The sequence below is a fragment of the Cydia strobilella genome, chromosome 4, assembly GCF_947568885.1.
Source record: "Cydia strobilella chromosome 4, ilCydStro3.1, whole genome shotgun sequence".
NCBI classification, from domain to species: domain Eukaryota; kingdom Metazoa; phylum Arthropoda; class Insecta; order Lepidoptera; family Tortricidae; genus Cydia; species Cydia strobilella.
This window is the reverse complement of record NC_086044.1, coordinates 1,917,514-1,943,130: the sequence shown is the minus strand read 5'-3', so window position 1 is coordinate 1,943,130 and position 25,617 is coordinate 1,917,514. Positions and strand designations below refer to the sequence as shown.

The following is a 25,617-nucleotide window of genomic DNA, read 5'->3' as shown; positions in this document are numbered from 1 at the left end:
TTATATTATACCCTTCACTCAAACATCTTAATGATTTCGAGTCATTACTTTTGGTAACTCAAACAAAAACCAATTTTAGCAAAATAGAAAAATTAAACAAATGCACCAAACAAACTACTTATAAGCAAAACTGTACACTCACCTGCAATAATATGTTACACAACGAAGGCCGCAAAAAAATCTGGCATGATCCTATTTATAGACCCATGAGTATGTGTCACATGTTTTTGCGGCCTTCGAAGAGTCACATATTATTGCGGGTGGCTGTACCATTCAACCAATGTTATCATGTATACACGGTGTTACTTGAGCCACTGAAAACCTAAGGCACCCCAACAGATTTTTTTATTTTAAACTCATCTTGAGTATTTTTTGTTCTTTAATCTGATAAATATTTAAAAAAATATTTGTTGTTTAGTTTTCTTAACAATTCTATTCGACTGGTAATTCTACACAAGACACTTCGTCGTTTTAGTGATGTCAAACAATTGCTAGTTACCAACGTAAACACTGTTAACTGACCATTTGCAGACCTTACTGCAACGAGATAAGGTTTACCAATGGCCAGTTAAGGGTGTGGCTCATTGACAAATAACGTGTCAAATGCTAGTTATTTATATTGTTGCATTACAAACTTGTAGACTCAGCATGTAAAAATAATAAAAAAACGCATTTAACTGATTTACAAGACCGAAGTGATCCCATAAGTGTTCCAACAAAATTACCCCCATTAAAATATAGCACAATCGATTCTCCTATCGATTCTGAACAAACGGTTTTTAGGTTTCCAGTGGGTTATGAAACACCGTGTTTATGTTCTCACAGCTGTGATTCATGAGGAAATCAACTATTACTATTGGTACCTGCTAGCCTACTCGTAATTTCTTGACTGATAAGGCTTCTTAGAAAGGTAGAATTATTAACTTTACCAAACAATGAATGAACATTGAACATGTTGGTTTTCATGTAGTGTAACCCTACTATTGGCCATCCTACCAAATATTTTCATAATAGCCGTGGAAGAAAATTACATTTAACTAAGTGTAATTTATGAAATAAAACTATGAAAACGGATTATATCGTGTATATTGAATTTATAATACATCCCGACGTTTCGAACTCTTTACAGCGTTCGTGGTCAACGGGTGACGCGATATAATCCGTTTTCATAGTTTTATTTCATGAGTAACTATCGCGGTAACCGAAGACAATATTAAGTGTAATTTATTTTTTCAATAGAAAGTTGCCAACTACATGTCATAAACATTTCAGACCAAAACATGTTATTTTAAGTATTATAGCAAAGAAAAAGATAACATACCCCAACAGTCATTCTCACAAATAACAACAGAAATAACATTTGATTGCATTTAATTTTGCAATGAATGTTTACATTTACAATTGGCCTTATTTCAAATATGAATATATGATAAAATATGAAAGTAAATTTGCTCATAAACATCAGCTGTCTTGAAAAACAAACAATACTTACTTACTTAGATTTAAATTGAAGTTGTTTTTGTTTAATTTTCCATTGTAAAAACTTTGTTTATTACAACTTAACAGTACTAAGAATATACCAATGCTCATTCTATCAGTTGCCACGGAATGTTGAAAGTGAAGTTATTTGCAATAAAATACTCACCAGCAAGCAATCCAACAAAAACACAAGTAGAAACCATTGACCAGGTCTCAATCACACTGCTGCCACACAAACAACCAAAAAAGAACCTCTTAATGCAATTAATTAAAAAAATATGGCTGAATAACCAGCTCTTCAGCCTCACAAGTCTTACAAGAACAGATGAAAAAAAACTATCTAATCAACAAGAGCCTGTGTGCTCAGGATTATAATGTAAACTGGCATTAAGAACGGTAAACAAGATTATTATCAAGCGACGTATCGTCATGCTCACACAAAGAAACAAAAGGGACTTGACACTATCACAAACTATTTGGCACATTTTTCCACATCACGAACTGCGAGTAACACTTTTTTTTATCAGACACAATCGAAAACGTGTCTGTTGTGATGATGACTAACCGTATCTGGCCGTATCAATACGTTTCCTACTCGTCTCAGCACCAATTGCCCCGAGTGACGCCCTCGGCCGAATCAGCTGGAGGCCTTCAAGACCATTCAACGCAACATTTTCCTCAACCCCATAACACCTAAGTTTTACGAAACTAAATTGTAGTCCTAAATCTACTGCCACAATTGCGATCTTTTGTAAAATTCGATAAAATGACGCATTTACTAGATTATAAGGACATGGAACAAGACGTACCCTCCCTGTTATTATATCGCCGTTTATCGCTTTTTGTTGGGCGACAAGTCCTCACGAGGTCGCCTTGATGTCACAAATTTCATTAATTACACAGTTACACGAATAAAATCATCAATTAAATGCTAATCTGGAAAATCTAGCACAGAAATGCAAAATGACCACGAACAAACATGGAAGCGAGAGAGCGAGACGTTTCACAAAAAAGGTGTCTATGGGTTCGATACGTCACGTTAAAAAACTTTGTTTTAGTTTATGGTTTCAAGATTAGGTTGTAAGCCTAGTTTACACGATGCGATTGTGATCAAATAACTAGAATCTATTTTATAAAATTTCACGATTGCAAAAAAGTAAAATGACAGCTGTCAAATGGTCTATGGTATAACAGCGTGGGATCTTGACTTTAAGTGAATGTTTTTCTTTCGTTTTCCACTTGTATTGTAATTGTAAACGCTTCTACATAAAACAGGTTCGTAAGCCAACAAAATGAAAATCACACGCTACAAGAAAGTCCAGAAATATCTTAAGTTCTACTATAACAACTTCGGTTTCCACCAGCCTTACCAAGTCTTGATCGATGGAACATTTTGCTTCGCGGCATTCACCGTGAGTTTTTTACTGCTAAAACCCGGTCTAGGTTACTGCTCGGTCACTAAACCACACGTGGGTAATAAAAACGTGTTTTAAAGTTGTTTTAATTGTTCAGAATGGACAGTAAATACCGTCGCAACGGGCGTTTGCTGGACATGGTAGACGAGGAGTGGCGCGCGGAGCGGCTGCCCGACGAGGACATCGCGGTGCCGGCGGAGGAGCTGCCGGACCCCGAGGCTGACAGCGCGGACTCGCACCTCACGCTCAAGGAGCAGAGCATGCGCTGGCAGGAGAACTTCCCCGAGCCCGCCGCTAACACCGAGCAGTAATCTAGCCTAGGTATTCTAGTCTAGTCTACCTTAAAAACTTAGAATTTTAGGCTGCTGTACACATGGCTAAATTATTCTTTAATTACCATGTAAGCCATGTTTAAAATGGCAGTTACATACAGCCAACATTTATAATGATTATAATTGTTTCTATTATGTACTTCATTATGTATAAAGATATTTATTACATACATAATCTTCATTTGATAAGTGCATCAACCAAGACAGCCAAAGTAAAATATCTTGCAGTAGTTGTATTCTCAACATGTTTTGTAAGAGGTGATTATTCCTCAACATGTCAGTGCTGACAGTGCCACTAATAAATTATTTGTGTCTAAAATCACTCCTATGCCATTGACACACAAGAATGTTCATGAGGAGTTGCTAAAACGATTCACACACACCTAATTCAGTCCTTGACAGGGACCCAGCAATACATAGAAGTGTCAACTTATAGCTGCATCCCTGTCATCAGTTACTGAATTAAGTGTGTGAAGTGCTTACAAAATGAAACAATAGTATAACTATGTAAAATATGTTTATTTACAGTACAATTACTGTTTTAGGAACACATTAATATAAAAGACCAAGTACCCAAATATCTGAATAGCCAAGTAAAACTCCTGACCACAAGATGCATCATAATCGAGACGGAAAAGATCGCCAAGAAGACTCATGGTGCCCTGACTATTTTAAAACAATTTGGCACACACGAATGTGGGCACAAAGAAGCCATATCTGGAGCTAACTGTATTTTGTCTATGGTCGGTAAGAAAAATCCAAAACATTATATAGTGGCAACACAAGACAGGGACTTACAAGAAAAACTAAGGCAGAAGGCTGGTATACCTCTTCTATATTTACATAATAAATCTCCTACTTTTGAGAAACCTTCACAAGCAAGCTATGACAAGGCCGGTAAAGCCCTAGAAGCCAACCCTTTCATTACTGAAACTCAAAATGAGGCATTGAAAATCATGAAAGAAGCCTTTGGTCTCAAACAAGAAGAAACTAAACAGCTAATTAAAAAGAAAAAGTCTCACAACCCTAATCCTTTGTCTTGCAAAAGGAAGAAAAATAAATCTGCAAATAAGATAGAAGCAAAAGCAGGAGTGAGCGAGGGGAAAGTTAGGAAGCGAAAGAAAAAGAAGTTGCCCAAACATTTGAAGGAGCAATTGAAAAGTGCTGTGAATGCTTAAGTAAAATAAATGGTTTAAACAAGAAAATATTCTTTAAAATACTGTATTCGTTCTCACTTGGTTGGCAACTGTCAAAGGATTTTATAGATTGTGCCAGCATAGGTTCTACGTCTCTAGTTTTGTTCTATGGGATTTGACTTAGGGTTAAAATCCAGGCCACAAAAAAAAAAGATAAAAATCGTAAGATTGACAGGTAAAACCTATGCTGTCACTATCTGTATAATACTTGGACCGGCCAACCAGGGACCGGCCCGCTATCCCTTATCGGGGTTTTATAAGGGTATTGCATAAGGCTTAACTCACCATACCCTTTGCCAGACGAAACCCTTTGTTTTGGTTTTAAAAACCCTTATATAAAGCTACCACATTTGAGTAATCGGTAGCCCAAATACCCTTACAAAACCCTTATCATCCGCTCACCAACACCTTGCATATTTGCTTATAAGGGTTAGCCTTATAAAGGGCTTCCCTTTTAGCATATAAGCGTGCTAATTTAAGTCGTCTACCTTGTTCATAAAGCACACATTACTTCGAATCCGAGCGATCGTCGGCGGCGACGGCGGCGTTCTTTGACTAGGCACGTATTTTCTTTCCTTTTCATACACTACCGTAGATATATACTAATCCTGTCTCTTTCACGCAAAGGGAAACCTTTATAAAAAGCGCTTAAAGATAAGGGTAACCCTTATTAAGGGCTAGCCTTATATTTGGTTAGCTTTTCAATAAGGGTTAGTCAAAGGTAAGGGTATGAATGGGCTTGCAGTTTAAAAGGGAAAGTCTTTCAATGTGTTAGCCGTGTTTAAGTGTCGCCCATTGAAAGGGTTTTATCGCGGAAAGGGTTGTCCGGTCCCTGCGGCCAACCACATTGGGGCCCGTGGCATTTTGCTCTCTTGCCTACCCTATTACGCCCCTGCTACTTGGGTTTGAAGGGCCAGCTGAGCCGCAGTCGAGTGGCGCCGAAGGTGGCTATGTGCACGAGCGGCAGGTTGCTCACGTACGCGGCGTGGAAGTGCGTTAGGATGTCGTAGCTCTCTTCAGGCTCGAACACTTCCTGGCCGTCGGGGGAGTCCTGGGAAACGTATAATCATTTATTTTCAATCTCTCTCTTGACACCTTGGCAGAGGCACAGGGTGGACACGCTATACATAAAAAATCACTTGCGTTTCTATGTGTAAACGGCACGTCTGTACACGCGTCGTGCGTCATAGTGTGAGTAAGTTGCTAATAAATAGTACCTACTGAGCGGCCGGCAAACGGCCGTCAATCTGCTGTCGCGGGGCGAGGTAATTCGAGTCGGGGCGGGGCGGTGCGTGGCCGTTCTGTTATCATACTATTACTTATTCTGTGGCAGAGGTGACGTGGGCCACCACCTACAACCTCGCGGTCCGGGGGGCCTCGCGCCTTAAAAGTATAACTAGTTAACGTAAAAATGTGTTTGTTATTTCTTGCGCCACCAGAGGGCCTGGACCTTGCTAAATGTACCTTGCCCACATAAAATATTGGTCTTGCCCCGACACTGATCCTTGGCATGAGGTTTTATACGACCCAAGCTAAGAAGCACTTTCTGCTGTAGCAACATGCCATGTCAAGCGTTGCAATGGCGTAACTGTTTCCAATGAATGTATTGTAACTGCACCTTAGGAAGCGCACCAATTTGTACTTCAAGTCGCCAGGAATCACGAAATATTAATTTAAAAATAGCTAATACCTAACTACTAAACCAGCTAAGCTAAATAGTACTTGCTTATAGCTATTTTCATAATTACTCCGCTTTCTTAGTTAATATTTCACGATTCCACTTGAAATACGAATTGGTGCGCTTACATCTCTTTATCTCTAAGAGCGGTTTCCCACTGACGTCCAGTTTTTTCCGGGTACGGTTTTCTGCAGGATCCAGTTTTCTGTACTATGCGTGCAGTATCCCAAACAGAATGCTCGTGTGAACGTTACTATAATAGCACGTACACTACTAAAACGGGATCCTGGAGAAAACCGTATCCCGCAAAAAACTGGACGTCAGTGGGAAAGAGCTCTAACAGTCTGCGTCTCCACGGTCATTGTACCCACCTCAATGGTGTGTCGTATCAAGTTCTCTATAAAGTACACCCACAGCTCGCGCGGAGACAGCCAGTAGTACCACTTGAAGTACTTGTGCGTGTCGAGGTAGAGCGTGATGAGTAACGCCAACTTGAACGCGGTGAAGTCGCGTTGTGCCGCGTAGTCCGTCACCTCGAACATTTAAAAATAAGTTAACTTTTTTTTTATAATATAGGAGGCAAACGCGAGAAATTTCCTCCCGCGTACGCTGTGGAATGATAGGTCCCTGCCGAGGTTTTCCCGAGGGTCTATAGTATAAGGGTTCTTAAAAAAAGAAGTGTACAAGTTATTAAAGGGTCGGCAACGCGCATGTAACACCTCTGGAATTGCAGACGAACGAAAAACGAACAGACGAGTTGCCTGATGGCAAGCGGTTACCGTAGCTTAAGGACACCCGCAGCACCAGAGGGGTTAAGCGCGGTGCCGTCCTTTAAGGTGGGGAAGTAGATATATAAGTGAGTACGCTCTTTTCTTGAAGGTCGGAATGGTCCGAATTACTCCGGAAATACCGCAGGCGACAGTTTATTCCACAGTTTAGCTGTGCGAGACAGGAAGTTTCTGGAGAAACGGCGACCGACCTGGCCTAGTGGCAAGTGAGAGTGACCCAGATCAGCAACTCATAGGTAAGTGGATACGTCGTTTGGCGTATACGTAGGTTAGAAGCTCATATATCAGTCTTTCAGAAAGGGTGCCAAGTTCTAGTTCCCTCGGGATCTAATTATATAAAGTTCAGGATTTGACTTGGCTAGTTTTTACGTACACGCTACTTATATATGTCTGATGTTACTTTTGTTTGTTGGTATAAAACTAGCCAAGCCAAGACAAGACCTACCCTACCTATATAGGGAAACTGAGTCACCCGGTGTAGTAGCGAGCGCTGCGAAGTCGCGTAGCCGGTGACTGTCACCGGCTACGCGACTTCGCAGCGCTCGCTACTACTGTAGCTTATTATACTTAGTAATGTTACGAGTTAAATAAGCTTACCTCACACACAAGACTCGCAAGGAACTGACGCTCGGACAGATTGAAGTTTTCTGTTATATTTTTTTCCACTACAAAGTTATCTGAAATATCAAGACAAGTATTTATCCAAAATATCTCAGATACTAAATCACAAGTAACCTAACGATAAATTTTAGTACCTTTTTATTGGAAAAAGGTAAGCATAGACAATTCAGCTTACCTCCTTATATAAGTACACAACCAGACAGAGTGGGTTGTAGATTGGCCCATCGAATTTCTATTTTAGTTCCTATAGGTATAAAGTACGCTCTACTTTCTTAGACGATGATTGTAACGAGCCAAAAGTAATTGATGACAAGATTTGGCCATAACAATATCCATACTTCATTAGTAATATTATAAATGCGAAAGTGTGTCTGTCTGTCGCATTATTTGTTTTATCTATGTCTTTCCCCGGGCCTCCCGAGACTCAAACTATCTCTTCACCAAATTTCAACTAAATCGGAGAGAAGAGGTCTCACTCTTACCTCTGACTGTCTGTCTGTTAGGGTAACTGCAGTGATACCTCTTCACTCTTAAACCGCTGAACCGATTTAGTTGTGGTGTAGAGATAGTTTGAGTCGCGGGGAAGGACAAAGGGTAGTTTTTATCCCGGAAGTCATCCTTTAAGGGGGTGGAAGTTTGAATGGGGAATCGATAAAAAGCGGATTGGATAAAAAATAAGTTACACAAATTAATAACTCCACACAGACGAAATCGCGGGCAAAAGCTAGTAAATTTATAAGCTAGTTATAAAAGCAGTTCTTACAGATATACTTCCAAAGGCCGAGAGGAGCGTCGGCCGCCGCGACCATCTCTACAGCCTCCCGCTCGCTCATGATGGTGCCTATTAATGGTTAACATAATTATATAGCTCCCACAAGTTCATACAATACAAAACCAAAGATTAATTGATCGTATTCAATGTGTAAAATCTATTCGCTAGGTGCATGACTGGTGCTGCCCTCATTGTGTGGGCTAAACGTTAAATGTTATGGAGATGGAGTAAAATTTAATATTCCTGGTCAGGTTATTTCCATTTGGATCGAAACGTCGGGATGTATTTTAAATTTATTATATGAGTTATAATCCGTTTGAATAGTATTATTTTATGATTATGATACTGTGCCTATAAGAATCCTCGGGCGCGCCTGCTTGCCCGGGGGTCGGAATGGCGGTGCAGCATTTTCACTGAGCGACTCGAAGTAGCTGGGAGCCGACACTTTTTGTTTCACTCGCACTTCTGATGATACCTGAGTGTGAGCGAGACATTTAGTTCTTGAGACTACTGACTATAATGGTCCGGCCACTACATCGCGCGGCGGCGGCAGCGGCGAGCGGCGGCCATAGGTGGGAACGAAAGGTCCGATCGCTGTGTCTTGCTCCGCTGTGACGTGACTGGCGGGGCGGCAAGCGGCAAACCAAGGCCATTTAAACATTGCGTTCGACCAAATGTATGAACGGCCTTTATTAATTTATTTGCCGCTCGCTGCCCGCTAGTCGCGTTCGTCCAGGCTGCGGTCTAATAAGAGATAACCCCCACTAGCGTCCTTTGAGCTTCGGCGTCCAGTCAGCGCTATGGAAAATGGCGTCGCCGCGCAGCAGCCATAAAAGCTTCCTCCACACTCGTGTGCGACTCGCGACGCGAAGCCGCGAGTTTGGAGTTCTAGTTCGCTAATCAGCGAAATCGACTCCACACTCGCGTTCGCGGCTTCGCGCCGCGTAGTCTGGAACGGACCGGGAGACGCGGGTGTGGGGTGATGGTTTGTATGTTGGGATAAGTGGTAGATACATGTCTGGGTTCGAACCGACGACCTGTTTTGAAAACGTATCTGAGTCCGTCTAACCTAGTGTACAGTCGTCATCAGATATATCGGAGCGGTCAAGGCGCTCACAAATATCTGAACACGCCTATTGTCAAGGCTTTAGAGTGCGTGTACAGATATTGTGAACACCTTGGCCGCTCCGATATATCTGATGGCGACTGTACCTACCTAACCCAAATTACTATAGGCGTGTCCATAATAAGTATAGCATTTGAAGAGTCCACTTGCACAATAAAAAAAATAAAAAGCCAAAGATCCAAGGAATTGGGAGACTCCTCCTTCGGGAATGTACCTACGACTCTGTTAGCCGCCTTTTTTCGCATTTAGCGTCATGTTATGCATTTGAAAATGCGCTTATACTTTCCATGACTAAATGGCGGAAGTTGTAAGATGGCCTTAACATGAAAAATATGCTATTAACTATAGGTAGGTATGCTTATACCATACTGACCATACCTTGGCCGGTAACAGAGGAGCTGAAGTGGCCATAATTCCTGTAGACACCGAGGACCCGGAGACGGGACTCATGTCGGGCCCCACTGCACCCAGCAACGTCTCCATTGCTACACCCTGCAGCTATGCTTTGGTATTACTTTAATTCCTTCGGTCTTCGGAGTACTATCGTTTATCAAATAACAGTACCATAGATACTGTCATTGAACTGTCCGTCTTGTCTGTGCGTTATTTCAACGTGAAACATCGACGTTTTCATACTTATTACTATGGATGGTATAGTCTCCATGCTTATAATGCTTATTAAATAATTTACATAGTTACCTAGTAACCGCCAGGCGAGCGCCGCATTCGTGCAGAGAGCTAATATGTTATTTTACAGTACATATGGTGCTACTTTTTCGCACTAGTGCGTCAAATACAAAGAGTAGTATAATATGTCAAATAGCACTTTTCGTGCATATGTCGAAAGTTTAAAGGGCCATATGTACTGTAAAACGTTGTACGATACACGTGCGAATAGGTAATTCGCAACTCGTGTCGATTTAAAACACTCCCTGCGGTCGTGTTTTAATTTATCGCCACTCGTTTCGAATTTCCTCTTTTCCGCACTTGTATCGTAAATAACTATTTCACCACACCCAGCTGGTAAAGGCTTTCTTGATTGTTCAAAAACTGATTGCATTTTATTCACATGTGAGGCAAAGTAATTAAATGCAAACTTTTTGTTGTTTTCTTATGTTTGCTGGTACAATTGACTTTTAAATGATAAATATTTTATAACATTAATTTGGAATCGATTTGCTTTGATATTTTAGTTACTTAGTGTTTTCCTTGTGTTGGTGTGGTGAAAAATGTTGCGTTTCACTCGGTGGCAAAATTTGTTTAACAATCGTGCCTTGAAACCATTGCAACGCTCAAGATTTCATTTTTCGAACCACTAGCTACGCTCGTGGTTCAATTTTGGAATCTCTCGCTTGCTCGGAAATGGACTCCAGGTAGAAAGCATGGACAAGGAAATTAATAATAAATTACTAAATATGTTCACATTAATTTAATTAATAACTTATTTAACACATGGAATTACTCCTAAGTCTTACAAATCGGATATTTTGCAAATCATGTTACAAAATAATTTTGGTATTCACTACTTTTTAGTAGTTGAATTGCGATTAAGAGTCCCCAGCAAGCTCGGCCGAATTTCACCTTCCCATACAAACGGAGTTTCGTTCTCATTTTAGAACTACGTCTTGGATTGTAATGAAACTTTGCACATACAATATGAATGAGGTATATCTAGGCCTGTAATTATGTTTATATAGCTCCAGTTTATAAAACAAACGAAATAGAGCAAAAAACAAGTTTTGTATGAAAAACTTAAATTCGCAGTATTTTTTTAACTATTGTATCTAAAGCTACATAAACTAATAACAGACATAGACCTTATCCTATTGTAAGTACAAAGTTTCAGAGCTATCTAGCTAGTTATTTTTAAAATGAGAGCATAACTACGTTTGTATGAAAAACCGAGATTGCTGGGGACTTTTAAGGCAGTTTCCTCACTTGGTTGTATACTCTTCCGATTGAGAAAGTTACCGCAGTATTGTTTTGAGCAATCAACTTTGCTTAGCGCTCCCTCCTATCTTTAGACCTCTTTTCCTCCCTGGGGTTGACTTTGTAACTGTCCCAGTACCCAGTCGGAGCCTCCCTTCTTATACTACTTGCTCTTCTTATATCCCAACCATCGTCTGTCCTATATTTAGAACTCCTCTCATCTTCAGAATCTGAACTACTCTCTTTCCTTCTATCCTTTTTCCGATCACTTTCAATATTTTCCTTTTCAGATCTTTTTTTGCTTTTCTTTTTACCTCGCTTCTCTTCGCTCGAATCTCTGCGTTTTCTTTCTTTATTTTTGGTTCCGTCTTCTTCGGAATCGCTATCATTTTCTCTATTCCTTCTGTCTGCATTCCGTTTTTCTTTACTACTCTTATCTTTGTCAATTCTTTTGCTTCTGTTTTCCCTTTGTCTGGCTCTTTCATCGTCGCTATCATCACGATCATCGTCTCTCCGTCGCCGATCGTCGCTTTCTCTAATATCATCCTTATCACGTCTGTCTCTATTCTTTCTAGACTCATCTCTACGACGGTCTTCAATTCCGCTATCTCTGCCGCTTCTCGAATCATCTCTGCGTCGCCCTTCATTTCTTATCTCTTCTTGGTTTCTTCTGGAGTCTTCGTAGCCGCTATCCCTGTCACTTCTATAGTCCTCTCCTCGTCTGTCATCGTTCCTTCTATCTTGTCTTCTAGAATCATCTTGACCTCTTTCCCTTCGGTCATCTCCGTTTTTCCTGTCCCGCCTTGGCGGGTCGCGGGGTCGGGCGAACCCGTCGTCGGGTCTGTGGGACCCGGAGTCGCGAGGTCGGGCGAACCCGTCGTCGGGTTTATGGGGCCCGGAGTCGTGGGGTCGGGCGAACCCGACGTCGGATCTGTGGGAGCCGGAGTCGCGGGGTCGGGCGAACCCGTCGCCGGGTCTGGCGGGCCCGGGGTCGCGGCGTGCCCCGGGCCCGTGCTGGTCGTAGAACCCGTCGTGTCCCCAGCGCTCCACAGGTTTTTCTTTTTCCGGACTCTGCGCTTTGTCTTTATTTTTATCTTTTTTGGATTTCTTGCGCTTATCTTTTTTGCTTTCTGCATCGGATTCTGTAAAAAAATGTATTTTTTTAATCAGAGACAGTGGAAATGACGTCTAATTGATTTTAATTCTACAGGTTGCTTTTGTTATCACTGACCAAACTGAGGTGAATATTTTTTTAATACCGCGTCGGTGGCAATCAAGAATTTTGCCCGCCTGATGGTAAGCAGTTACCGTAGCCTATGAACGCCTGCAACACCGGAGATATTACATGCGCGTTGCCGACCCTTTAAAAACCTAAAAACCTTTTTTGAAGAACCCCATACTGTAGCCCCTCAGGAAAACCTCGGAAGGGATCTGATTCCACAGCCGCGGGAGGAAAGAGAACAGCCCATTGTTACAAGCGGTAGAACACACACAAGGAGGCGAAGTCTCTCCTAAGACTTAAAGGTTCAATACCGCTTGTGAGTTTGGAATCGTCGACGATTCGTACAACGCGCCTTAGGACTGAGTAGAAGGGTCCAAGCTGGCATCCAGGTGCTCCTGCCCAAAGGTGACAGCAGTACTCCATATGGGGTCTGACTTGCGATTTATATAGCAGTCTTTGCCCCGGAGTAAAGTATTGCCTCGCTTTATTGAGCACACCCGAGTTTTTTGGATGCCAGTGCAGCCTTCTCTTCCAGGTGGCTACGGAACTGGACGTCACTGGAGATGCCGACACCGAGGATCCCAATACTCCCTGACATGGACCACAATAAATGGGGTTTTCTTAGCGGTAAACGCGCAAACTTGTGTCAACTGGTTTGTGTGAACAACTTTTACTGTGGGGCATCCCCGAAAATAGCGAAAAAAACGGCAGTTTTTTTTCTCACGATTTTGGGGTTGGCACCATAGTAAAAGTGGTTCAGTATGACCTACATACCCCACTAAGACACAAGTTTGCGCGTTTACCGCTAAAAAAACCCCATTTCAATCAATCAATCAATATTTTTATTTCAGGCAAAAAACCCATAGATAAAAATTACAAATTAAACTTAATAAATAATACATAAAATAAATTGACATTACATTATACTTATATTAGAAGTCAAATTAAAATTACAATTACAATTAAAATTACATTTACCTATTTACATTAAATTATATGTATACTGTGCCTCTAGAACCCATATGTAGGTCATTCCAGTGCCCCCAAAGTGCACCAGCTGGATTTCCAGGGATGAGCTGAAGCAGACTGTTGGAACTGTCACGTACTCGGCGCATGAGGGAGGCAGTACGTTTGCGGATTATAGCACTGAACGCGTCCACTCTAGCTTCCGCAAATATCCCCGAAGCGCTACAGTAACGTGGCAGTCCCATCAGCATGCGGAAACCATTATTGTATTGGACACGCAGGGCATTGAGGGTCTTTTTCGTGTAAGTTGTCCACAGGCTGCACGTGTAAAAGTATTGACAAAAAGTCTTAAAAAGGGTCTTCTTGACATCCCCATTTGATTTGATTTCAGAGTTTGGTCAGTGATAACAGAAGCAGCCTGTATAATAATATTTCTTGTCCAGCTTACTTATTGTTCAATAAAAGGATAAAAATGTCAGCAGCATACACTGCTGTGTTATGATTAACAGCATAAACAAAGAGACGAATCAATTACCATGATGTAAAGTAAAGCATCCCAACCCAACCGCAACTTGTTCGGGTTGCAAGTTCTATTAGTAACCAATTCTTATTGTCATAGCCAGTGAAAATTTTACAAGGTCTAGGATATTACGGCGATGGTAAGTTCTAGCAGCTAATATAGTAAAGTGGACTTACCGCTGGAGCTGGACGATTCGCTGGAAGAGGAGCTGGAGTCGCTGCTGGACGAACTGGACACCTGGATCTGCGTGATCGACGGCGGCACGTTCTGAACACAAAAGGTGTTTTTACATATAATTAATAAATACAATTTAATGAAATAAAACTATGAAAACGGATTATATCGCGTATATTGAATTTATAATACATCCCGACGTTTCGAACTCTTTACAGCGTTCGTGGTCAACGGGTGACTGAGGAAAAATTACAAAATGCAAAAATACCCACATACTAAAATAATGAACAATCATAGACTACAAACTTTAAGGCTGGTTGTACATGCAAAATCGGTTCATAAGGCTAGTTATACACTATAATTATTTTTCAAGTAAAGATATATATATATACGCGATAAAAATAAACTATGCCGGCTCCAACCCTACACCACGGACCCGAGAAGATTTAATTCCCTCCTAAATTGTAGGAGGGTATCCCAATATGGGACCGGCAACAAACTCGGCGGGACACATCTTTTCAAAACATCAGAATGTCCAGCATCATCCAACACTACGGTCTCACAGTCTATGTCTCGCTTGCTCCTTTATCAGGTGGACTACAGGATCCCAAGCTGGTGGTAGAGAAAACAAGCCTACCGGTACAAGACTGCATTGAAATTGTCAAGAAGAGGTTATGTGAGCAGAACATGTCAGAGGAATATGCTAAGCTGTTGGAACATTGCCTTACATCTGGCTACTTGCTATGGAATGGTGAATTCTATCTTCAAGTCGACGGCGTGGCCATGGGGTCTCCGGTGTCTCCAGTAGTCGCTGACATCTTTATGGAGGACTTCGAGGAGAGGGCACTCTCACTGGCTCCTGTGCGACCGAAGATATTTAAAAGATACGTAGATGACACTTTTACTATACTTCCAAAAAGTAGTGTTTCAACTTTCTTGGATCACCTAAATTCCATCCATAGCAAAATAAAATTTACTATGGAGTTGGAAAAAGACTGTTCTCTCCCCTTCTTAGATGTATTGGTAAAAAGAAATCCTGATAACACCCTAGGTCGCACTGTGTATAGGAAACCTACTCATACTGATAGGTACTTAAATGGCAAATCGCATCACCATCCCAGTCAACTTGTTACAGTAGGCAAATCTTTGTTTCAGAGAGCCCAGAGGATATGTGATGACCAGCATCTGGCCGCGGAGCTCCAGCATGCCAGGCGCGCGCTCCAGGCAAACGAGCTCAGGATACCGCGGGTCAACCAGAGGTCCCACATTAAGATCCCCACAGTCGAGCGCAGGCCTGCCATTCTGCCTTTTGTCAGGGGGGTCACGGACAGGATCAGCCACATCTTGAAGCGTGCTTCTATAAAAACATATTTCAAGCCAATGAAGAAGATGTCACAATTCCTGAGGCCTGTAAAATGCAATACCCCTCTACAGACTGCAGGAGTGTACAGGCTGGACTGTGAGTGTGGCCTATCATATGTCGGGCAGACGAAACGGAGCATTTCCACTCGGGTGAAGGAACACATAGCTGATGTCAAGCACCGTCGACCTAGGTCTGCTGTCTGTGAGCATGTCATGGATAAAGCCAATCACTCAATCAAGTTTGATAAGCCTCTGGTTCTTGCCAAGGAGAAGCGTTACATACCCAGAATGCTGCGCGAGGCCATTGAGATTAAGAAATATCCAAACTTTAATAGGGAAGATGGCTTTTCTCTACCACCAGCTTGGGATCCTGTAGTCCACCTGATAAAGGAGCAAGCGAGACATAGACTGTGAGACCGTAGTGTTGGATGATGCTGGACATTCTGATGTTTTGAAAAGATGTGTCCCGCCGAGTTTGTTGCCGGTCCCATATTGGGATACCCTCCTACAATTTAGGAGGGAATTAAATCTTCTCGGGTCCGTGGTGTAGGGTTGGAGCCGGCATAGTTTATTTTTATCGCGTATATATATATATCTTTACTTGAAAAATAATTATAGTGTATAACTAGCCTTATGAACCGATTTTGCATGTACAACCAGCCTTAAAGTTTGTAGTCTATGATTGTTCATTATTTTAGTATGTGGGTATTTTTGCATTTTGTAATTTTTCCTCAGTCACCCGTTGACCACGAACGCTGTAAAGAGTTCGAAACGTCGGGATGTATTATAAATTCAATATACGCGATATAATCCGTTTTCATAGTTTTATTTCATGAGTAACTATCGCGGTAACCGAAGACAATATTAAATACAATTTAATTTAATTATTAATTTAACTGTTCTGGGAATAGAATTTTAGTAAAATAAATTGAAATTCAGATGTTGCCGTTTTCTCTGATGTTGTTCTAACGCCGTCTTCAGGCGGAACGGGACATCGTGATATACGTCCATAGCGCTGCCTCGCTCACACAACGGAGCAACGGTCGGTAACCACGTAAACGGTGTAATCCCGGTTTTGTCCCGCATGCCACTCGCTGATACACAATGGTCCCGCGCTCACCAACAATGGGCACGCGCACGCATAAAAGGAACAAAGGCTTTTGTTTAACAGATTAGGGCCTTTGGCGAAAAATCATTTGCGAAGATGCAGACTATATTATTGTGTGTGTAGGCTTCGAAAGAAGTATTGCATTATCTGTGACACAAGATTGACATACCTTGGGCATCTGCTTAAGATGGTCCCGGAGCTCATCAGTTAGGCCTCCGAGACCGATGCTGGTGAAGAAGTTGATGGAGAAGCGCGTGTTCTTGGGGTTGTCGCGCGGGAACACGCCGCCGAACGCCTCCTGCAGCGTCCTGCAACACGGAGACCTCATTACTCACTCACTGGGGCTACCGCAGACATCTCAAGCGTACTCAAGAGGCCAACTGACCGTAGTTCTGTAGAAAGCAACCAACTTTTTATTTTTGTCAAAGTGACTTACACCATAACTCAGTGGATTTGGTTGCTTTCTGCATTGATAACAAAATGGAGTTGGACGTTTTCTGCATAGTTATGTAGTTACGGTCAACTCACTCTCGCTTGCGCTAATACATGCAGCTTGGTGTATATTCCAATTTTCTATTGCTTCTTGGCTTCTGATGAATTCAGATCTTACGTAATTTTTTAATCACAGTAGGATCTGAGTTTAGCTCTGGATTCAGACAAGTTATAGTTAGAATTTTCAAGGTGTCCGAGTTATGGCCTGTATCCAGTAATCATAAAAAAACATAGTTATCATGAACGAGTACTAGATATAATGTTATGCTTGTCTAATTTATTTTTAAAATGGTTCACATTTTGTGCTGGAACCACGTCTTATGGAAGTTTGTTCCAACTATTCGGTTGCTCATAAAGTGAAATTTTATAAAAACATTAAATTGAAAATACACATGAAAAAAATCCAACCTTAGATTCTAAATTTGAACAATTACGAATTTACTATTGCAATAATTCGTAACTGAGGGATCGAGCAAAGCTTTACTAAGTTACTAAATCGAGGTGCTCGCATGCTATCATGAAAATTGCTACTTTTCCAAAAACAGCATGCTAGCACCTCGTGAGTCAGAACTTACGGATCCTTCAACCGATCATTCAGTTTCTTCAGCCCCATGTATTCCGCCAACTCTTGGAAAAGGATCTTGATGTAAATGCGGCTCGAACTTGTGGTGTCTTCTTCATTGAGTTTCACACACTCCATGACCTCCCAGCTTATGGAGTCGGTGAACAGCAGATGTGCAAAGAACTTGCTGACATTCCTTAAGCGATTTGTGTCTAATCGGTGAGCTGTGGAATATGACTCTTTGAAGATTTCCTCAAACGGACCAATGTACATTCTGTTAATATTGCAGAAGCGTTGTGCGAGTAATCCGTAGAACTTCTCATATGTTCTCTGCTCGGCGCAACAGTCCAGGAACATGTGGCAGAGTTCTACTTCCTGTCCTGGTTTCAATTGCATCTTCATTAGCTTATGTGCACATTCCTCAAAGTCCAAACTTGAGTTAATGGTCAAATATATAGTCCTCCGTAATGCTACTAAGTTTGTCTCCGTATTGTCTATGATGGTGACTTCCTTCTGTTCCCCGCCCTCTTCCTCATCATCAGACTCTTCGCTACCACTTTCTCCGGAGCCATCTTCTTCTCCTGACTCTGCATCAGATCCCAGGATCTCTTTGCTTAGTGTCTTGTATTTGTCCTCATTTTCTTCATACTTATCATCATGTTTGAAGACATCTGAAATAGTCAATGGCTGAGATTAGTAAGTAAATTTTATCTGCAGGTGACCAATTAATTATGTACCATACCGTGTCCATAATTAATTGGTGCCGGCCACGTACCGGGTTTTTTTGTGTGTGTGAATTCTATTTATCTCAACTCTGACAACACAAATCATAAGGCAGGCTACAGTAGAGTTTTGCAGGAAATTAAAGTATTTATTAAAATATATAATCTCTAAAAAAAAGATAATAAAACACTAAATATTCAACTACAGATAAAATATATTGCCAGGATCACATTGAAAAGCTTGTAACCTGTATCAAATGTTACCCTCTCATAGATTTGTCTGGGATTTATTTAACATGCTTTTGCAGTTCTTTTTACTTTGCAAGTAACTTATCTAATATGCATTAATTGTTACTATTTTTAGGTTAATACTTACTTAGGATATCCTGAGGGTCAGTAGCATCATCCAACATCAGCAAGTGTGTAAACTGCTCCTCCTCCGGCACCAGCTCCAGCTCCTCGATCAGCGCCGGGTGGTCCTTGAACCCATCCTTCCACACTTGGAACATCACCTCTATCATGTACTGCACGCGCTTGTCCAACTGACCTTCATGCAAAATGTTACGCAACATCTCAAACACGGTATTCACACCCTTTGATGACACCTCACTAAGCTTCTGACCACATTCCTTCATAAAAGCTATCGCCACCTCAACGGAATCATCCGTAGGAGTCTCTACAAGTAGAGTTAACAATTCTAAAGCTATAATCTCATGTGCAACTCGTTGGTTCACAAGATGAGCAATAAATGAGGCTGATGATATGCAAGTAGGTTTGTCATTCCGTTTGAAACCCCTTTTAAATTGGATGACTAACCTTTTAAGTAATAGTTCACCAATGTTTGGAAAGCGAGAGTTGACTGCAGCTACCAATGCTGCATAGACATTTGTGAATGTTGGAGACGCCGCTTGGGCTTGTATGACTGAACGGCACAAGAGACCGCGTCCGCGGACTATGTTCTCCTTCAATAATTCCTTGATAATAATGCCTATGTTGCCAACGTTAATTTTGTTAATGTGACCATGAATAGACTTCTTCAGGGCTTCCCATGCAAGCCTCTGGTACGCCATGGAAGACTTGTCCGTGATCTGCGCCTGCATCATCCGCAGCCGCGCCGGTGGTATGTAAGCACCGCCAGTTCTCGTGTTCAGCATGTCTATATCTTTGGCCTTCCTTTCAGGAACATCCTTTTTGACCTCCGGTTCTTTAGGTTCCTCGCGGTTCCGGTCATCTCTTTCGCGCTTGACGGCTGGTGATTGGGATCTAGAATGCCTCCGCTTTCGATTTGAATCTCTATCTTGATCTTTATCCTGGGAACGAGCCCTTTTAGACTTCTTTTCCTTACGACTCTCTTCATCACGATGCTTATCTTTCTTGCGTTTACGATCTTTATCCGCATCCATGACAAAGAAAATTAACAATCACAATAGTTAAAAAAAAACTGAATTCTAATGATAATTATATTTTTATTTTACACAAAAATACGAGTCTAAACCAAAACGCACATTCGGAGAAAGAGTCCCGTGGCCATTTTGTATTTTGACTTTGACAATGACAGCTACGGTTTTTTTTCAAACGTTTTGTCTATGCTTCTTGTTTTTGTGGATGCTTGTAAAAGGCGTATAAGTAAAGGCTCCTACAGACGTTGTAACAAATGGCATGCGATTTTATCAAGATTTTATACTCAAAGTCCCGTAACAGACTACCGCACCGAGTGAGAAATATCTGGAATATCTCTTTCCAGTGCTGACAGATCGTACTTTTTAGTAAGGTTTTTCCTACCTTCGTGGGTTTTTCGCATTTTGTGAGCGGCATGCGTACCAAAACCGTACCCTGCCCAAGAACGACCTAAAATTGTACTTTTTGCCAAACCATGGCTAAACCTTAAGTTTTAGGTAAGTACTTTTCCTATGAATGATTCAAAACATGCTAGAATGAAGTAGAAATAATACTGACGGACCATTTAAGCACAAACGATTGGTATAGTTTTCAGAGAGCCTATCGCAAACATCGAAATTTCGATCTCCCTTCTTGCATATTTGTCACATATTATTTGAGCTCAGAATCTCTGATTAACAAAAAGTAGTATTTGTTTATAAAATTATTACTTTTTACGGGAAAAAATATTAGGGATTCGAAGAATTCGCCTAATTGAACTATATTCCATAACATGTTTATGCACATAAAAAAAATATCTACTTCTTCTAAGTTAGCGGAAGCCGCTCGACCCCAATTACAAAGAAATACCGCAAATCGATGTACAGGTTAGCCATTTGGCACACGCATACTAGAGGTCAAAACAAAATTTTTGACCCGCAGTTCCTAAAAATCCAAAACCTATCGTGTGTGGTATCATACGAAAGGGCTTTTTGAGGCGATTCTAAAAATATATCACATCATTACATTTCGGCCATATTTTTTTAATTAAAACAAAAATAATTTTCGAAACATACCAAGTTTGGGCTTCCTCCAGATACGATATGGCTCATTTTTTTAAATACAATATACCACAAATGATACGTGACGTGATATCCTCATATCCAACCCCAAGAAAGCAATTTTGAAAATAATATCATTATAACATTTTTTTTTAATTTTTCTATTTTACAAACTGACACAGTTCTACTTCAATACCTATTTTACGAGACTTATGGAACTGTACTGCAGATACGGTACATATCAATCATAAAATGATACGTAATATCCATATATCGAACGGGAAATAACTCTTTAACCCTTTAACTGCGCCTTTTCATCAGTTGGTATAGTTTGTTTAGTTTTTGACACAAAATATCAAGGTTGTATCCCGGGGAAATTTTTTTAGGAACTGCGGGTCAAAAATTTTGTTTTGACCTCTAATATGCGTGTGCCAAACGGCTAACCTGTACATCGATTTGCGGTTTTTTAATTCGAACGGGTTACACTAAGTTGGAATACGATACCTACCGCGATTACGATTAGGTATGCTCACATCCATATGAGTATCTTGTACCTTTTGGTATTATTGGACCCTACTGTTTTGCGTAATTCATTCATTTGACAAGTTGAAAGGGAGATCTTCGCTGACGCTCGGTCACGGTTAACCAAAATTTTCAATAAAATTTACATGTTTTATTTACAAATGAAATCAAAGTAATAGGTACTAGTACATGTATGCAGTAGGCACAAATAAACCACTTGTTATTTTTTTCTTTTTTTTTAGTTTTATTTTACGTTACTAAACCCCACGGCGTGCCTTATTTATTGATAATATTGATATATTTACATATTAAAACTGTAGGTAGTTTGTAATAATTTAAATACATAACAAATACAAAATAACATTAAAACATTTAAAACTATCTATAAATATATCTATATATATTATTATTATTTTATTTATAAACAAAACAAATTATAGTTGGTTAAGCAAATTTTGTGAGTAGAAAAAAGCGCGAAATTCAAATTTCCTTCGCGCCGACATTTTTTAAATTTGCCGCCTTTTTCTACTGACAAGATAAAAAAAACAGACTAAAAAAATCCATATTTTGATAGTAATAATTATAGGGAACATATGTATAAACTGAGTTAACTAAGTAACATTAACATTAAAAAAGTGTGTGCGTGTAATCTTTACGCGCGATTGAAGTAAAACTTCTTTGACGATGAAGTTTATCGTTATGTTGGCACTTTGACGCGTGTCCTATTGTGCGTGTGTCACTACTGAGCGTTACTTCCGTCAGAAAAAATCTTTACCCTCTAGTCGCGCCTAAAGAACTTTGCTTCAATAAAACTACTTAAAAATTAAACTATTAATAGACAAAATACCCAAAAATATATGGAAGGTCCCCCAAGTCTATCCCTTGCGGCAGGGTGCCCATGATGCTGGCTACATTTTACCCCGCTGGATGGCTATGCCTGAGGTATACTCTGCCAAACCCACTTAGTCAGTAGAAAAAAGCGCGAAATTCAAATTTTCTTTGGGAGGACAACCCCTCGCGCCTAAATTTTTGAAATTAGCCGCCTTTTTCTACTGACGGAAATGGTTTACCAAAGTGTAGTCTGTGCGGAGAGAGCCCATACATTCTACGACTCTTCTTCTTTTTCCGCACAGACTCTACATCCCTTTTATTCGTGGTTCGTTGGGCGCCATTTTGAATGTTGACGTGGGTTTTAGTTTTCTTCTCAGACGGTTTCAGCGTTGGTTCCGTTTCCGTTAGCGGCAGATTCTTCTTTGAGCGTGTTTATCCCTTTCAGCTTATTCCGTAGTGTTGCCAATGATACTGGAATTAATAAATCAATCTGATATAAATGTCCATTTAATCAGAAAGGTCATTGCTGGGTGTAGTGATTCTCTGCTTACGCAGCCTTTTAGGAACGCAAGTTAGAATATAACTGCGCGCTTTCCCGTTTTTCTTACAATTATAAAAATGTAATTTCGCATATAGCTTGATAACGATAAAAATAGGTAATAGGTTGACCGGAAGAGATCCCTTATAGGGATAAGTTTGCCTTTGTACATTGTATATATTTTGTTTTCATTGTGTTTGTAATCTGTCTTATGTACAATAAAGTGTTTACGTACATACCTAATATTCTACTATTGCAGCGACCCAACCAATACAATTACGTCAAACGCCTGCCTATTCATCATTAAAAAAAAATGCGTCAAACTCATAACTACTCATAATCACTAGATTCACTAGTTTGCCGGGCGCCGGCGTCGGCCAAGGTTACTACACATAACTAACTAACTAAATAAATACATTACTTAACAGGTTTAGAGCCAACAAGGAAGTATAGTCTGTCTAGTAGATATCCAAAAATGGTTCCAAATGGGATCCAAATGGGATGTTTTGTTTTTATACGACAACAATATTCTGTATAAAAATGAAAAATTTTGAGTTACAAAACCAAAGATAGAAATTGAACCACGAGCGTAGCGAGTGGATCGAAAAATGGAATCTTGAGTGTTGCGACGGTTTTAAAGCACGAGGGTTAAATTTTGCCCCCGAGTGAAACACAAAAATTTTCAAGTTTTCGCCACACCAACCCAAAGAAAATAATAACTGTTAGATATCAAACAAAATCTAATCCAAATGAACGTAATTAAATATTTATCATTCAAAATCATCATTTAAAAGTCAATTCTACTAGCTAACATAAGAAAACAACTCAAAATTAGCATATGATTACTTTGCCCCACATGTGAATAAAATGCAACTTTCTCATCAGTTTTTGAACAATCAAGACAGCCTTTTTACCAGCTGGTGTGGTGAAAAAAAATGTGTCTCTATGTAGAACAATTAGGCTGTAACTACTATTAAACGCGAAGTCTAACGAATAATTAATAATTCATCAATAATACCGTAAAAAGTTAAGAACTAAGTTTGTAATCGTTACAAGAACTATTCATGCGGAAAACACTTAAAACAAGTCTCTTTACCTACATAAAAAATACGTACCACATCGTAAAAACTTATTTTGCTCGTTTTTATTCCTGCACAAGTAAACCAGTTCTATCGATGAAATTAGTGCTACCACTGCTAATAACACACAAGCAATTATGGCCACTAACATCTCTTTAAATTTTAAAATAAATAGGTAAATAAATATGCCTTTGAGCACACGTTGTCACTCGCGGATGTGTTTTAAGCGTTTGAGTATAATATTGGCAGAATTAGATATAGACCGCGAGCCAGGCGCAAATTTCGTCAGTCATCGCCTCCCGGGCGAAAACTCTTATATAGGTTAACGGCTATGTATGATGAACCCTCGTGAACGTTAGCTGCCGCTCCGTTGGTGGGTTGAGGAATGGCAGCAAATAAAGTCTATAAAAAATTTAGTCATCGCCTCGCTTGATACTTTGTCAGATGATAGTTTAGATGCTATTCTGAATAAACAAAATATTCAGCCGATCACTATACGAGTTTTCGCCCGGGAGGCGATTGGTCATGGAAATCTGTTCCTGGCCCGCGGTCTAATAATGTTTTTTTAAGCAACGAATTCGCGTTTAACATTTTCAAGTTCAAATCGTCGTTATGACGTAGTGATTGGATAACAGCTATGATACTTTTTATAAGGCGGAGGGAATATTCTTACCACCATGATTTTTAACATTATTTCTAAAATATAGGGTTCAATTTTGCGTAATTTCTAACAAAGTGAGTGTATGCAAAGAAACTTACTTTAAATACTTTTATAGGGAAATTGCCCGATGTTGTTAGGGTAAAAAGGACCTTTATGGGGCGACTCGTCTCTCCGTGTCTCTGTCCGTCACATCATTATAATATCTCGGGAACTACTGGTTACGCTGGAACAGTTATAAACTGGAAGTTGTTTAAAGGCCAGTACAGACGAGATCGACCGATTTGGTCAGAAAATAAATCCCCAACCCGCATTGGGCTAACGTGAGGATATATAGCCCAAGAGGCCTGTGCCCAGCAGTGGGATGTACATAGGCTTAAATATTATTATATTATATTATTCTTGAAATAAGAAATATATTTTGAATTTTTGAATATTATAACGGCCTCTTAGTCTAGTCGGTAGTGACTAGAGTTGCCACCTTTTTCTATACACATATAGTATTTTTGTCAAAATATTGAAAAAATATAGTATATTTACTGGGAAATTTAAAAAAAAAAATAGGACGCCGATTTGAGGCGAATTAAAAATCCAAGTCGCATACGATGCGATATCGGTGACATTTGTATACCCCATTCTTGAGTGGTGAAAATATAGTATTTTTGGTACTATATTGTTTTTATATAATATATAGTACAAGTGACTAAAATATAGTACGATACTATATATTATAGTATGGGTGGCAACCCTAGTAGTGACCAACGAAACCGGGACCCGGTTTCGAATACTGGTTAGGGCCTTTATTTGTGTGTTTGTCATGGATATTTGTTACCTGCTCAATTTGTCCGACTTATTATGAGCGATTACCTGCAGAAATAAGGACGGAACCATCCGATACAACATTCAAGCGTCGATTGAGAAACTTATTACTGGACAACCCATTATATTCAATAAGTGAATTTTTTGACATAACTGTATAATTTATAATCGCATACCATTTTTGACATTTTCCTTGTTTATTATTGTTACTATTTGACGATCCTTCTCAGGGGAAATCTTTCATATAATGTATAATTAATGAAATTAA

The 25,617-nt window shown here is 40.1% G+C and overlaps 5 protein-coding genes across 7 annotated transcripts in view; 2 read left to right on the top strand and 3 right to left on the bottom strand.

Moving 5' to 3' along the window:
- The window catches only part of LOC134740444 (ras-related protein Rab-5B), a 28,654-nt gene extending 26,159 nt beyond the window's left edge, over positions 1-2,495 (bottom strand). For 2 of the 3 annotated variants that reach the window (XR_010127820.1, XM_063672878.1), the window contains exon 1: positions 2,289-2,495. The gene's annotated coding sequence lies outside the window, so the exon portion shown is untranslated. Of the gene's footprint in view, positions 1-1,645; positions 1,797-2,288 lie in introns of those variants that run through there. The other variant, XM_063672879.1, reaches the window with a different exon arrangement.
- A 171-nt stretch (positions 2,496-2,666) lies between these two features.
- On the top strand, positions 2,667-3,910 carry LOC134740445 (anaphase-promoting complex subunit 13). Its single transcript, XM_063672880.1, has 3 exons — positions 2,667-2,754; positions 2,992-3,215; positions 3,772-3,910. Exon 2 carries the CDS (start codon positions 2,993-2,995, stop codon positions 3,203-3,205), a length of 213 nt encoding a protein of 70 aa, XP_063528950.1. The 5' UTR covers positions 2,667-2,754; position 2,992; the 3' UTR covers positions 3,206-3,215; positions 3,772-3,910.
- Positions 2,674-4,431, top strand: LOC134740443 (rRNA-processing protein UTP23 homolog). Its single transcript, XM_063672876.1, has 2 exons — positions 2,674-2,891; positions 3,772-4,431. The coding sequence occupies exons 1-2, from the start codon at positions 2,772-2,774 to the stop codon at positions 4,402-4,404; spliced, it is 753 nt and encodes a 250-aa protein (XP_063528946.1). The 5' UTR covers positions 2,674-2,771; the 3' UTR covers positions 4,405-4,431.
- Positions 4,432-5,284: 853 nt separating this feature from the next.
- Positions 5,285-9,863, bottom strand: LOC134741125 (uncharacterized). The gene is made up of 6 exons (XM_063673893.1): positions 9,786-9,863; positions 8,633-8,756; positions 8,273-8,350; positions 7,486-7,565; positions 6,472-6,633; positions 5,285-5,473 (listed from the first exon to the last, which is right to left on the bottom strand). Exons 1-6 carry the CDS (start codon positions 9,855-9,857, stop codon positions 5,318-5,320), a joined length of 672 nt encoding a protein of 223 aa, XP_063529963.1. The 5' UTR covers positions 9,858-9,863; the 3' UTR covers positions 5,285-5,317.
- A 1,013-nt stretch (positions 9,864-10,876) lies between these two features.
- LOC134740442 (pre-mRNA-splicing factor CWC22 homolog) lies at positions 10,877-19,992 on the bottom strand. Its single transcript, XM_063672875.1, has 5 exons — positions 18,841-19,992; positions 17,756-18,413; positions 16,858-16,996; positions 14,221-14,311; positions 10,877-12,478 (listed from the first exon to the last, which is right to left on the bottom strand). The coding sequence occupies exons 1-5, from the start codon at positions 19,865-19,867 to the stop codon at positions 11,409-11,411; spliced, it is 2,985 nt and encodes a 994-aa protein (XP_063528945.1). The 5' UTR covers positions 19,868-19,992; the 3' UTR covers positions 10,877-11,408.
- Between the last annotated feature and the right edge of the window lie 5,625 nt (positions 19,993-25,617).